Source organism: Mytilus galloprovincialis, chromosome 14 (genome assembly GCF_965363235.1).
Source record: "Mytilus galloprovincialis chromosome 14, xbMytGall1.hap1.1, whole genome shotgun sequence".
NCBI classification, from domain to species: Eukaryota; Metazoa; Mollusca; class Bivalvia; order Mytilida; family Mytilidae; genus Mytilus; species Mytilus galloprovincialis.
In genome coordinates, this window is record NC_134851.1 from 4663941 (window position 1) to 4679424 (window position 15484).

General features: G+C 32.0%; 1 protein-coding gene across 2 annotated transcripts in view; it reads right to left on the bottom strand.

The window, feature by feature from the left end:
* Window positions 1-816: 816 nt before the first annotated feature.
* LOC143059268 (chitinase-3-like protein 1) overlaps window positions 817-15484 on the bottom strand; it is a 37747-nt gene continuing 23079 nt past the window's right edge. The window contains exons 1-8 of one of the 2 annotated variants that reach the window (XM_076232751.1): window positions 13769-14049; window positions 12985-13055; window positions 11153-11592; window positions 10227-10357; window positions 8754-8877; window positions 4919-5104; window positions 3122-3232; window positions 817-1854 (exon numbers count right to left, since the gene is read on the bottom strand). In XM_076232751.1, the coding sequence (XP_076088866.1) occupies window positions 1273-1854; window positions 3122-3232; window positions 4919-5104; window positions 8754-8877; window positions 10227-10357; window positions 11153-11592; window positions 12985-13042 (1632 nt within the window). In that variant the 5' untranslated portion in view covers window positions 13043-13055; window positions 13769-14049 and the 3' untranslated portion in view covers window positions 817-1272. Of the gene's footprint in view, window positions 1855-3121; window positions 3233-4918; window positions 5105-8753; window positions 8878-10226; window positions 10358-11152; window positions 11593-12984; window positions 13056-13768; window positions 14050-15484 lie in introns of those variants that run through there. The other variant, XM_076232752.1, reaches the window with a different exon arrangement.

The following is a 15484-nucleotide window of genomic DNA, read 5'->3' on the forward strand; positions in this document are numbered from 1 at the left end:
GTCTTATCTCTTCAAACTTTGTAGATGTTTTGGATTTTCATACATTGTGTCCTCGGTCATACCTGAAAGTCATTTTTGTAAAACAAAAATGTTGTTCGAGTAATAATAAGACACATTTCTAGTCTGTTCGCACAAGGTCTTTTTAATTTTTTATTATGCTTATGATAATTTAAATATTAATAAAATCTATGTGGTAAAAAATAATATTTCAGATATGTATGAGTGTATGAAGAAGAAAAAATTATCAATAAGTCATTGGATAGAAGTTTAATTAAAAGTCATATATATAAAAAAAAAAAAATAAAAAAAAGAAGATGTGGTATAATGGGCAACAAGAAAGCTCTCCACAAGAGACATATAGTATGTTAATAGTCTATAAACATTCTTTTGCTTTGTTACCTTCATTCAGTATAGATTACATTGTACAGCAAAAATCCTCACATCAATATCAAATAATTACACACAGATGCAAGCAAATTGTAATTCATAATTTCGTAGTTAATAAAACAAGATCAAGTGTATTAATCATCTCATTTATACCAACATTTTTTCGAAGGCATGATGAGAGGAAAGAACAAAAAACAAATATGAAGTGGCCTGATTTGTTTTTAAAGTGGTCCGAATTGTCTAAAAAAAAAAGTGGTCAAAGGTGTCTTTAAATTGGCCTGAATTGTCTTTAAATATGTTCAAGTTGTTTTAATTCTATTGTTAAAACATTTCAACCCGGAACGTATGCTGTCACTAATGGAAGCTGTCCAAAAAGACTGCTTTCAAACTTTGTTGGCCTTTTAGTTATACATGAATAAAATGCATGAAGAATTTATATGGTATATATTTGAAATATTGAAACATTACAAAATTATAAAGGGATTTGAATGTGAAAAGCAACAAAACAAGACTTAAAAAGATTCGGGCAATTATGTAAACAAAATCAGTATTACTTGTTGACCAGTTCACATTTGCTTGCTGTTAACAGTTGAGATTTTAAGTTTCCATGAGAAAATAATGTCTTTTATGTTTTTGATACAGAACTGAAACACGATTTCATTAGTTGATTGTTGGTTACTTAACGTCTATCATTGGTTGATTGTTGGATACTTAACGTCTATGATTGGTTGATTGCTGGATACTTAACGTCTATGATTGGTTGATTGCGGGATACTTAACGTCTATGATTGGTTGATTGCGGGATACTTAACGTCTATGATTGGTTGATTGTTGGATATTTAATGTCTATGATTGCATTTGCCCATTGTTTCCCTTTAGGAAAAATTAATCTCCACCACAGACAAACATTGAAGTAATAATCATCGTCAACCATAAAACATTACAAATTTTAGACTGTGATGCTTCATTTATATTATACACTATAAACGCGGGTCTGCGTGTTGTTCGGATTGTGGTGGTAATAAATTCTGTTGTTGTTGCTTCAGTAGTTACATGTGTTGTTTCTGTTGTTGCAGCAGTTGATACATATGTTGGTTCTGTTCTTGTATTCTGAGATTCGGTTGAATTTTCTAAGCTAGTTACGTTCATCTTTGCTACTATTTCCTGTGAATTGCTTGGTTTTTTAGTTGGTGCTTTCGTAGTTCGCGCTATCGTTGTTGGCGCTATCGTAGTGGTCTTTATCGTAGTTGGTGCTTTCGTAGTTCGCCCTTTCGTTGTTGGCGCTATCGTAGTGGTCTTTATCGTTGTCGGCGCTTTAGTAAAACTTGTATTAGATGCAGCATCTTTTATTGCGTTCAATAAAGGGAATTTTCCCTGTCCCTGTCCGCAATGATTACCAGAAAAATCATCGAGATCATATGTCCAAAACATTATACCTCCTAATCCCATTGCTTTGGCGTATTTAACCTAGAAGATAAATTCAAAAATATATAACAATTTTTAATTATAATCACAAATGATACTAAATACACCTTATCGCTATTTGTCTGCCATTACCGGACATCACAAAGGTTCCCGTAAAATTTTGACGTCATAATAGAAAAAATCTGACGCCACAATGGAAAAATGATTGTTGTATGACGTCAAAAGTTAAGTAGGACAGATTCTCGGGTAAAGCGGGAATTGCAATAAGGTGTATACTTTTAAAATTACTCGTCATAATAAATGTCTAATTTCAGTTTCAGGAAACCGGTTTGAAGATTCACTTCACAAAATGTTTTTACATTTATCATTTTGGATATCCTTTCCTGTTTATTCTTTTCCGGGTTTTTTTCAGCTACTTAGATTTTTTTGTTTATGCATCAGTTTTCATTTTCTGTTTTCTTGTCTATTTAGGTATCCTTACAAAAGGGATGTTCATGATCACGCCTAACATCGTATATTAGTTTGCCATAGATCATCAAACTTCGAGATTTTTTGTGTGTTCGTTGTTCTATGTATGTTTGCGCCTTTTTTGAGGAATTTTGTGTTGTGGTGTGGTTTGCTGTAGTTAGGTATAGGAAGATGTGGTATGAGTGTCAATCAGACAACTATCCATCCAAATAACAATTTATAAAAGTAAGAAATTATAGGTCAAGGTACGGCCTTGCTGTAGTGTCCATTATGCAGACACATGTAACTCCTATAATTATGAACAACAATAGTATCTCTGATTCGTATGCTTAGTTTTTATTGGATATTTGTTTCATAAATATCTACTCAAATATTCCTTTTGCAGTATTTTATGTGTTCACTTTACGATACATGGAATAATTGCACATTGTTTTGGGGCAGGATCTGCTTACCCTTCCGGAGCACCTGAGATCATCCCTAGTTTTTGGTGGGGTTCGTGTTGTTTATTCTTTAGTTTTCTATGTTGTGTCGTGTGTACTATTATTTGGGGATTTTTTCTATTTCAGCCATGGCGTTGTCAGTTTATTTTCGATTTATGAGTTTGCCTGTCCCTCTGGTATCTTTCGTCCCTCTTTTGATGTTTTTAATATCCGGCAACACCTATAACTGTTCCAAATGAAATATTTAGGATAAAAACCATTATTTTATCAATTTGGAGATGACGACCTAAACATTCGGCTAAACTGTACTTTTAAAGACGTCATTAGTAAAACTTATCTCTAGTTGGTATTACAAAAACCACTTATCAATATAAACTTAGACAATAAAAATAGGTGTTTACTTTTTCTATCATACTTCTCTTGGTATTATATGCAAACCACTGGTTACCAGAATATGCATAAGTATATTTCTGCTCATCGTCCCATATTCCACTAAGTCTTTTGTCACATAACTGTAAAATAGACCGTGAGATAAAGCAAAGTATTATCGATCTATCAATAAATATTAATCCAAAATTATTGTACTATTTATAATCTTCTCTCTTGATCCAATCTCAATTTTTTTTTATAAATTTTAATCTTTCGGCTTTAAGTGTCAAACGGTATTTCTCGGAAATAAAACCTTCTTTATATGTGCATGTGTATTTATAGACACCAAGATCTTAATATACCAAATCAATACACGGCACTTGTTTTCTTACAGGGCGCTATATTATTAGATTGTGAAGCTAGAATTGACAATACGTTCAAGAGTATATATCCATCGATTGATGCTGACGTGACCGATGTAGAATATAGGTCCGCTATTCTGCATAGTACACGCAAAATAGATTTATATCGATCGACACGTATACGGCTCAAATAAAAAAAAAGAAGAGAAGCCCCCAGTAAGGGCCGATTTTGGCCTCTTATTTCAGGTTCATCTAATGAAAGATTTTTGACCCTTTTTAAACGCTTAAGTATTTTATTTCAGTTGATTCAATTAGTTTATGGGAAAGATTTTAACTTATTTGGTCATTAAAAACTCTCCGATTAAAGTTTTAATATGAAAAATCTATCTAATATGACAAAACCTGTCACTTTTTAGATGTTTTTTTTTATGTCAAAAATGAAGGTTCATCCTCAATCTTTATATATGTTATGTATTATCATTACATACAACTTACTTTTCAATATTAAGAAGGAACACAAATGTGGCCACTTTCATTTAAGACAGAAACTGTCTAAAATTTAACTAAAATGCTAGAATTGTGAAGATTTCAGTAATTTAGCATGACTTAATGATGCTAGTACCCGATATATGTGCATTGTATTGTGAAAAACAGACCATATCTGATTGCAGAAGAATTCTTCTTTCCAATAAATAACTTAAATAAAAATAAGAATGGAAATGGGGAATGTGCCAAAGAGACAACAACCCGACCATAGAAAAAAACAACAGCAGGTCACCAACAGGTCTTCAATGTAGCGAGAAATTCCCGCACCCGGAGGGGTCCAGTTTACATTCTAACAATTTTGTAAAACTGTTTTATTTTTGGGCCATAAAGGGGTCTTACTGAATCTACTCCTTTAATGATGAACTCAGTAAATTTTATAGAGTGGATAACAAGTAAGATTCACAAAAATTCAAAAAGGAAAGTCCCTAATTAAATGGCAAAAGCAAGAGTTCAAACACATCAAACGAATGGATAACAACTGTCATATTCCTGACTTGGTCCGACCATACATTTTCTTATGTAAATGATGCTGTATTGAACGTTGTTTTATAGCTAGCTAAATCTTTCTCTTGCATGACATTTGTATAAAAGACCTTTTTATTGACAACGATGTGTGAACAAAACAAACAGAAATAACAGGTAAAAAATGTCAAAAGTTAGGCATGTTAGGATACAGCAGTCAGCCTTGTGTTATAATCTTGATCACTATAAAAACGAACAAATGTGTACCAAGGAGGCTTGAAAAGGAATATGGAAGAAGCACATTAGCAACAATGGCAGAAAACAAATTCCCGTAGAAATATAACACAATGACGGGATGTACTTGAATGAGTATTAATGAGTTTGTGTTGAACTGTTGTACGGTATAACATGTGAATGGTTGCTAAAATTAACAGTAATATTCTAACAAGGATTAATTACCTCAGAATAAGACAACTGGCCCCTCATTTTCCTTACTGGACCTACAATAGTGCTGTTTATCACTGGTGCTCCAATGTTATGATTAGATGCACTTTTCAGTGTTAAAGCTAAAGCTGTTGCCGTGGTTCCCATCACTAACTTTTCTGGTGGTGCTCCTTTTTTCATCCAGTAGTGTATAGTCCAGTTCTAAGTAAATAATTGTAAAAACCAATGTACTTCGTTTTAAATGCATATATATATATATATATATATATTCAAAAAATGTAGTCATGCTATTAATGATATAAAACAGCAGATGTGGTATGATTGCCAATGAAACAACTCTCCACAGGAGACAGAAAGACACAGAAATTAACAACTCTATGCTCTTATTGAGTACACTTTTGAATGTCTTAACTTGTGTCTGTTTTATCTGATAATCGATATAGAGTTTTTTTTATCAAAGAGTTGAACTTTAATATATTTAAAACATATATCAAAAGCATATCTTGAACCTTCAATTATTGGATAGATAGAGAAATAAATCACAGTTAAATTGAATTAATTAAACTGAGGCAATTTATACGTTACATTTTGAAAGGAAGAAATTTACAAGTGCCAATTCTCACCTAATCGCCTTTTTTATATGTATCTATTTAAAAGAAAAAATACTGAACTCTGAGAAATACTCAAAAAGGAAAGTCAATAGTCAAATGGCAGTATAAAAGCCCAAACACACCAAACGAATAGACAAGAACTGTAATTTCCGGACTTACTATTTTTCCATTTAAAAAATTTCTGTTCCTGTTTCGAAAAGCCGATAAAACAATAATCATTTACAGAAGCATTCTTCAAACATTTTATCATTTTATAACTGTGCGTATTGCTTTGTTTTTCTTTTTTCTACACAGGGCAAGGGTTGAGATCTTACAAAAGATTTTTAACCCTGCCGCAATTTTGCGCCAGTCCAAGTTGCCTTTGTAAGTCTTGTTTTGTATTTAAGTTAAGTTCATATATATGTCTTAGAGTTTATTATGACATCCATTTTCACTGGTCTAGTAAACCATTTCATTTAGAAGCTAGCTGAAAACCACCTCCGGGTGCGGGAATATTTTGCTATGTATTGGGGGCCTTCGGCTGTTTACTGCACTTTAGTGGGGTTGTTGACTGGCATTTTCAAGAAAGAATAGTTTGACTTTCCGTTGATAATCGTTTCTTGACATTGCGTTGTCACTATGCTAGTTTAAAAATTCCTTACATATTCTCGGTCTCTGATACCCTTTCGGAGCACCTGGCGGGGTTCCTTTTGCTTAGTCGTCAGTTCTCTATGTTGTGTCTTGTGTAGTATTATTTGTTTGTTTGGTTTTTTTTTTTTTTTTTTTCAGCCATGGCGTTGTCAGTTTATTTTCGATCAATGAGTTTGACTGTCCCTCTGGTATCTTTCGCCCCTCTTTCGTAAGCGATATTATTTCAAACGTTTTATATACATATATCTTTCTTTGGTATGCATATACTCAGTTGGGACCATCATATAACATCATATAACATAATATCAAACGATTCGTAGACTGTTTATGTCGCTACTTTAATCCTTCGGTAAACAGCGTCATACAATAAATCTATATGCAGTTTTTAAATTCATTACAAGTTTCTTTATATCTGACAACGAGGAAGTGGCATGTTGGCCTTGGTTTGGTTATATAGTTAGACAATTAAAGAAAAGTTACTAATAGAATTACTTTTGAAAGATTTGATTATAGTTAACATAATTGATAAATGAATGCCAATAATAATTAAAAACCAATTCTTCAGAGAACAATTGAAGGTATTTCCACCTCGATAATAAGAATGAAATTGATTGGTTAATGCAGTAGACTTAACAAGCAAAAATTCAAAATTCATAACATGACCTTGACCTTTGACCTTGACCTCAATTTCCTTCAAATGGACCAACGACTTCATAAGAAAAGACTGTTGAAGGTCAAGGTCAGGCTATCCATTTTGAATTTTGCTTGTTATCGTTATTCAAAAGAAACTGTTACAGTTAAAGATATGATGTGTTCGCCAAATAACTGTTTACAATAAGGCGCAACTTCAACCTATGTCAGTCAAAGTGTTTTGGTAACCCTTATAGGAGTTTTCTCCCCTTATGTATTTGAAATCATTATTTCTCCACAACCATACAAGTGATTGACCTCGGGCCTTCCGATTTGAGTTCACTGACCTATGACCTTGAAATTGAGACCAGGTCGAAGGTCAATTTGACGTTCTTGATTTTGACCTTTGCTTAAAATTCTTACATGTTCATTAGAAAACAATTAAGTCTACTGCATTAACCAATCAATTTCATTCTTATTATCGAGGTGGAAATACCTTCAATTGTTCTCTGAAGAATTGGTTTTTAATTATTATTGGCATTCATTTATCAATTATGTTAACTATAATCAAATCTTTCAAAAGTATTTCTATTAGTAACTTTTCTTTAATTGTCTAACTTCATAACAAACCAAGGCCAACATGCCACTTCCTCGTTGTCAGATATAAGGAAACTTGTAATGAATTTAAAAATTGCATATTGATTTATTGTATAACGCTGTTTACCGAAGGATTAAAGTAGCGACATAAACAGTCTACGAATCGTTTGATATTATGTTATACGATGTTATATGATGGTCCCAACTGAGTATATGCATACCAAAGAAAGATATATGTATATAAAACGTTTGAAATAATATCGCTCTACGACGTATACCGTATGAATTTATCCAACATATCGCCTATCTCAAATTTTCAAAGGGAAATAACTCCCATTAGATGTCTTTCGATCACTCCAGTCAAAATAAACCAAAACATTCTTTAGGGTAGACGAACAATTTGGTGAAAACAGTTTGTTAAAATCTTTTACCGTTTTAGAGATATAGCGATAAAAAAAGGGAACAGGGGGAGATAACTCCTATAAGAATAAGTGATCGGTCACACATGGTGAGTTTGAAACCCCCATTACTGTACAACTTGTAAAATAAAAAAGCATCTCAGACGGCAGAAGAAGAAAAAATAATCAGAAGAAAAACAAAAGGTCTTTCCACGAAAAGTGGAAAGACCTAATAATGTATTATGATGAAAAGATTAGGATGTATTTAAAACATGATAGTCCACCAGCAGAGGTATCGACACGGTATTTTAAAAATATCAAAATAACATGTTATAAAATTCATGCAATGGGCTTGTCTGGATTTACCTTAAACAGGAGCGTTCAACGCCGAATGAGATGTAGCAAATATTAAGAAGCAACTTACGTATTAAAAAGAGGCATGTGCCGTATTCTTTTATTTTTTTGTGTGCAAATACTTGAATATTGAACTGATAATTTGCTATGTAACAACACTATGCCAAGATTTGTATATAAAAAAGGGGCGAAGATACCAGAGGTACAGTCAAACTATCAGTACAACAAACTAAGAATTATAGTTGAGATCTGAATACTCTGCTCTGGTACAGTCAAACTATCAGTACAACAAACTAAGAATTATAGTTGAGATCTGAATACTCTGCTCTGGTACAGTCAAACTATCAGTACAAGAAACTAAGAATTATAGTTGAAATCTGAATACTCTGCTCTGGTACAGTCAAACTATCAGTACAACAAACTAGAAATTATAGTTGAGATCTGAATACTCTGCTCTGGTACAGTCAAACTATCAGTACAACAAACTAAGAATTATAGTTGAGATCTGAATACTCTGAAAACATAAGGTCTGTAAAACCTGACACTGAACAATAAGAACTGCGACAGGCGATACTTTAATATGATGAGAACATATGCCATGTTGTACGACCTTAACTTGTATTAACTTACTTGCGACAATTCAGGACTATAGGTCGGATCTGATAATCTTGAGAATAGAGAACCTGTAAATCCTGATACTTTACTCCAAGTACCAAAATAGTCATACGCCATAACGTTGATAAAATCTACGTATCTGTAAAAAGAAACTTATTTGTGTTAGACATGTAAGAGTCTGTCTCTTCATGGACTAAATGAAATAATGAAATTACATATTCAATAATTAATAAAAGAACATGAATTTATGTTTGCAATTTTTTCATCTTATGTCTATAACAAATATGTGTAGCAATGTCTACTTAAGTTTTCTACTGTTTCGACAAATTTTAAGTTATTTTGCAAAATTCAATAATAATATGTTTTCTTGGAAATGGTCATCGCGTATTTCTCAAACGAGTCTGTGTTTTACGTTATCCAGATTTATGAATATTGTACTTCAAGCTGAATCCCTACAAATAGAAGGCCTTTCTGGTTTAGTGGTACCGTGCACACATTAGCGCGGGAGGTGGTTGATTCGATCCTGGTAGGGTCCTATCAAAGTCAAAATCTTTAATAAGGTATGTGTTGCTTATCCGTTGTCTAGACAGGACTGAAGAGTAAAGACTGGTCAATTCACAAAGAAAGAGTCCAGTTCGATTAGTAACACATCTTCTTGTGGAGTGTTACTAATTACACTTTAAGTGACACAATTTTGTATTTATATTCTTGTAATGGTTAGAAAAGAAATCATATTATACCGTTATAAACTTAATCCCAAGTTTTAATTGTACTTTGTTTTAACCAAGTCAGGAATATGGCAATTTTTGTCAAATAGCACCTATGGATGTTGCATTGTTTTTTGTTTTTGTTATATTTCAGTGTTTCTATTGTTCTGTTGTTTTCCTTTAATAGTTGATTTGTTTCCCTCGTTTTTAGTTTGTAACCAAGATCTGTTTCTCTCAATCTATTAATAACTTTTAAATAGCTATATACCACTATTGTCTTTATTGTTCAAAGCAGAATTCATGCTCTCATTTGAATAATATATGTGTGAATGGATATCCTATTATAGCTTACTATGCGGTATTAGTTTTGCCAATTCTTCAAGGCCGCACATCGACCTATACTTGTTACTTTCTGTGTCATGTCGTCACTTGTAGAAGGTTGCCTAATTGGCAATAATACCACATCTGCTTATTCGCATATGTTAAAAACCAATGCAATGCATTATTATATAGGTCAATAAAAACTTAAGAATAGGCATTGTATGCATACAAAAAACTGTGCTTAGGGAAACCCTCATACAATACTTTTTTATTTAGTCCATATGTTGACCGTCTTGTCTTCCCTTTCTTATCTTCTTATTTGATAATAGTAACTTTGCACATATTACTGTAAGCGTTGTTTGGTATTCGGAACACTGTATTTCTATGGTACATTTTCATGGACTTAAGAATAGTTTGAGGTTACCTTTATTTTCCTTCCCATAAGTGCGTAAATACATACTTGACAATTTCTGGAACATTGTAGGATTCGTCAATGTTGGGTTTCCCTCCAGCCCCTGCTATAGAAAGTACCAATCTTGACTTGTTCTTTGTTCTGATTGCTTCATCGTTTTCAAACTCCAAACGCATTGCCTATTGACGTTTTAAAAATAATTAGATATAAGAAGATGTGGTATAAGTGCTAATGAGAGAACTCTCCATCCCAGTCACAATTTGTAAAAAAAACATTATCGGTCGTCAAAGTACGATATTTGACACGCAACCTTAGCTGACACCGAACATCAAGCTATAAAAGGCTAAAACAAATGACTAGTATAAAAGGATTCAAACGGGAAAACAAACGGTATACTCTATACAAAAAACTAGAAACGCTTATCAAGAAACGACAACTAATGAACATCAGATTCCAGACTTAGGAGAGGTACAAACAAATGCAGCTGGTTTAAACTTTTTTATAGGTACCAAACCTTCACCACCCTTATCTAAAACAATAGTGTATATCATAACATAAAAAGACACACTATAAAATATCCAAAATCAATAAAATAAGGGGTTGCTTAAATAAAGTCAACAGTAGTATAGTCTCTTTATAACGGAAAAGCGTTGCTTTGTGTGAACAATATTACTGTGTTAAAAACTATACTGACTCAACAGAAAATACACCAAAAGATAAAATATGGACTTTCTTCGAAAACATCAGTATTCAGATAGTAATAATATACAAACAATATAAAATCACAACAGCAGATGATATACAAAACAATCAACATTAGATAATTTCCTTTAAAATCATAATTTTACAAGTAAATTGATTCAAAAATTAAAAATGTTTACTTTTCTAAAATAACATATTAACCGTATTAAAAGTTATGCTAATTGGTCAATTGGGAAAAGTTCATGCTTATAAATTTATTATAATTGTTTTACCTTTAGTAATTCTGTAAATTTGTCCTTAAATGCTCCAGGGTATTCCCAATCAATATCAAAGCCATCAAAATTCCGGTCACGTAAATAGATACGACAATGTTTAGCAAATGTTTTTCGTCGTTCGGGTGTCTCCGCTACATTATGTAAAGCTTCCGACGACGTTGCACCACCAATGGAAAGCAGTGTTACTAATTTCGGATTTGTTTGTTTCATATTTGTAAAATCGTAAAGTTTTCCTGCCGCTTTAGAATACGCGAGCCCATTGTCATCATCAACTTGCAGTCTTTCCAGTCGAAGCTTATCTGTATTAACTTTAGCAAATGCAAATACGGCATGTGTACACAGAAACGGATCAATGTCTTTGATGTAAAATCTGCCTGATGTTACTTGAAGCTGGTTTGACCATGTTGTGTAATAACAAACTCTCTTGAAATCAGAACCTGAAAAGGATAATAAAAAGTAAAATCACAAAAATAATGAATTCGAGGATAATTCAAAAAGGAAAGTCCTTCATCAAATGGCAAAATAAAAAGCTCAAATACATCAAACGAATATATAACAACTGTCATATTCCTTATTTTGTATAGGCATTTTCTGATTTAGAACATGTTGGACACTTATATGACAGTCGCATCACATTCCATTATATTGAAGACGATGCGTGAACAAAAGAAGCAGACACAATAGGTAAAAAGGTCAAAAATAGTGGTACAGCAGTAGTTCTTTTTCATCTTTGTAGATGGGTCTTTGTTGGCCAACTTTTCCAGTGACAATTATACCTTGTTTTCATAATGATCATGTTTCGTTTCATCCAAATATAGACATATCACTTGGTAGGGTTGCACATTTAGGAAACACAAATAAGAATATAAAAATGAAATAAATTATTATTATCTAAAAAAATAAATTAAGAATGAATAGCTGCGCTCGCCAGAAATTTTACCACTTTGGATAACCAGAATTATATTTTCATTGACCCACTTTCGATTGTAATTATATTGATAGAATATATTCGAGACTTCATTTTACCTGTTCTATAGACTATTTGTTTAAAGTTGTATGTGTATGTTATGGTCATACATATTTCACTGATTAAACATAATCTATAATTCTACAAAACATATATATTTTGACATGCTTTAAAAATGTATTTTCCATGCGGAAAGATGTTACTCTACTGACACCATGATCATTCGTCTCTTTTTATCATTTTCTTTATATTTGTTTGGTTATGGTTTTGTTTTCTTCAACATTTTTGGCTAGTAGAAGTTAAGAAACCATCCAGCTTTCTGCGACTTAATAGAATCTGTAAACAATATCACAATGAAAAGTCAGGAATCTGATGTTCAGTAGTTGTTTTTGTTCATAAGTGTTTATCGTTTCTCGTTTGTTATGAAGATTAGATCATTGGTTTTCCCTTTTGAATGGTTTTACACAGTAAAGTAATTTCTGGGGCCCTTTATAGCTTGCTGTTAGTTGTATGCCAATGCTCCGTGTTGAAGACCGTACCTTGACCTATAATAGTTTACTTTTATAAATTGTGACTTGGATGGAGAGTTGTCTCTTTGGCACTCATATCACACCTTCTTATATCTATTGTATAATCCTTAAATCACTTATCCGGCTCATTACAGTCAAACCTGTATGTAAAGGTCACTATTGGAATAACAGTCAACTGACTTTATAGACAGATGCACCTTTAAAATGATGTAAAAAATGTATGGGAACAAAAAGATCATGACATAGCAAGACATTGTTGTAAAGGCGTGGTGATATTTAAAATATGTTTGACTTCTAGTAGGTTTGACTGTTATTCTATGTGGGAAACTTACCATTTGAGTATCTGACTAAAAGTAACACCAATATTGACATAATGGCCTTTGTCTCCATATCTTGTGAATCCCTATTCAAAGTAAAGAGAAAAATATTTTTAGATATTGAAATCATCTCCATGTTTTGATACATTCAAAGATGAATACAACATTTGTTTTAATAATGAGAAAAAAAGACATTCTTGAATATTGAAATGTTGGCTTCCGTCTCCGTGTCGTGTTAAACCTGTTGGAATGAAAGCCTCTGTCTTCATATCTTGTAATTAAGTGATGGGATAAAACGATTTCTTTCTAAATAAAGAAATTCTTTGAATCATTTGCGTAGGTACGTGACGCTTGCTCTATTAAATATACATTAAATTATGAATTTGTAGAATCAACAAATTACCTAAAACATTCTGTTATTCTACATTTTACAAAACTTGAAAATATATTTACAAAGTATATACTTCAAATAAAATATACCTCACAGAAAAGGAAAACAATGAAATAGGTGCATTTGCATATCGATTTGACTACCTCACTCAAGATTATACTTTTTTGGAAAATGAAAGGTTTCGTTGTTCATCAATGATGATATTAATTCAACTGACCATTGACCATCAGTTTTCTATGTAGTATATACAATTTAGAAAAAATATCTATATAACAGTTTTAGGCTAGATTTTACATGATCTTAACATTACAAACTAGTAACCATTAACTGTATATGAAATCTAAAGCGACAAATTATTTTACAAAATGGTTTTCAAAAATACAAGAAAAAACAGATAAAACTGCCTACCTTATAAGCTATTGGTATTTCTCCTTGTCACGTTTCTTCCGTCTTTTTAATTTGTAAAAAAATAACTTGTTTCTCTGTGCTGTTTGTTAATCTCTCCGCCCTTCTTGTTTATAAAAAAGACTCGTATGGTTGTTCTTTGTGCTGTTATGTCTCCGCCTTTCTATATCCGCATGAGAAAATGATTAAGAGAGTAAATAATTATAAATTCCGTGCAATACTTTCGATCAATCCTAAAATGAATGTATATTTAGTTATGTCATTCTCAAACTATAAACATCGGATGAAAGTAAAATTTTCTATCTCTTTATCTACATGACAACTCTATTATTTAGAGGTTTATTGAAGGATAAGTTACAGATATCAACTATCAATAATTGCTTGATACAATTTATTTTTTCAATTTCACATTGAAATATTTTTGATAGATTTATTATCAATTGAAACTTTTTCAATTATTTTCATTTATATCAGCTATTTTTGCTTTGTCATGTCGTAAAAAAGGGTGAATGTAGAATGGCTGAATTTTGAATGCGTAGTAACTGGGGTGTTTGAAGAGTGTTTTAATCGTTTGTTATAGATGTAGTCCCTACAACTATGAATAAATGTTCGAATAGAGATAATTCAACAGTAAAATCCAATAAAGTATCAGTATTTGTATTTATGTGATTTTATATTCTACCCCGAAGTACAGTTATAAATATTAGAGTGTAAAACATATCAGTATGACTTCCTTATAAGGTTATGGATTACTGTATGTTAGTTATCGGTAACTTTATACATTAACTTATAATACATAATAGTTCATAGAATCGTTTTGATAGCTGTTTCTGTTATATTTTAAACCATTGAATTGACGAAAAAGGGACGATTAGAGTGCTTAAAAAAGGTTGTTTGTATGCCTGTCTCAGTCAAGAAAATCGTCAGTGATATGTGAAGTTCGTTGGTGAAACAGTTATTTGTGTTATATTGATTTAAATCATATTACAATGTTGACAGCTGTATCCCAATTTTTTACGATTTTACCTTTTATTAAGTCTTTGTATTGCTCACATATTGTTGTCGATATGAGAGCAATTATATGCGACTGTAATACAAGAGTTAGGTTTAGCTAGCTTTAAAACCCGGTTTAATCATCATGTTCTACATTAGACAAAGCCTGTACCAAGACAGTTGTTTTCCATTCGTGTGATGTGTTTGAGCTTTATATTTTGCCATTTTATAAAGGATTTTCCGTTTTGAATTTCCCTTGAATTTCGGTATTTAAATAATTTTATTTTTTCTATCTTATTATTTTGCTTTACTGATATTTGTCTGATACATGAGATTTTATATTTGACATGCTGTGTATGGATAGACACTGCAGTCTTTTATTTTTTGGTAAAACAATATATTAAGTATTGTTTCAGGTATTTAATCTTTAGCACATCAACAGTTCACTATATACAAACTGTATAGTGGTTCAATTTCGGAGACACGTGCTAGTATCGATTGGATAACGGTATTAAAAATCGCAGCGTATTGTTTAATACTTGTGATACTGTTATCTGGTTTAAGGCGTATATTTATTTGAACAGACAACAGATAACAACATGAATAAGACGTATCTTATAATGTATCGATATATTTTCAGTTTCTTGTTTTTACTTCACAGTTATTCGCAGAACGATAAAATAGTATTCCCCCGATTATAAATACCGTACTAACGGTTCCTCGAAA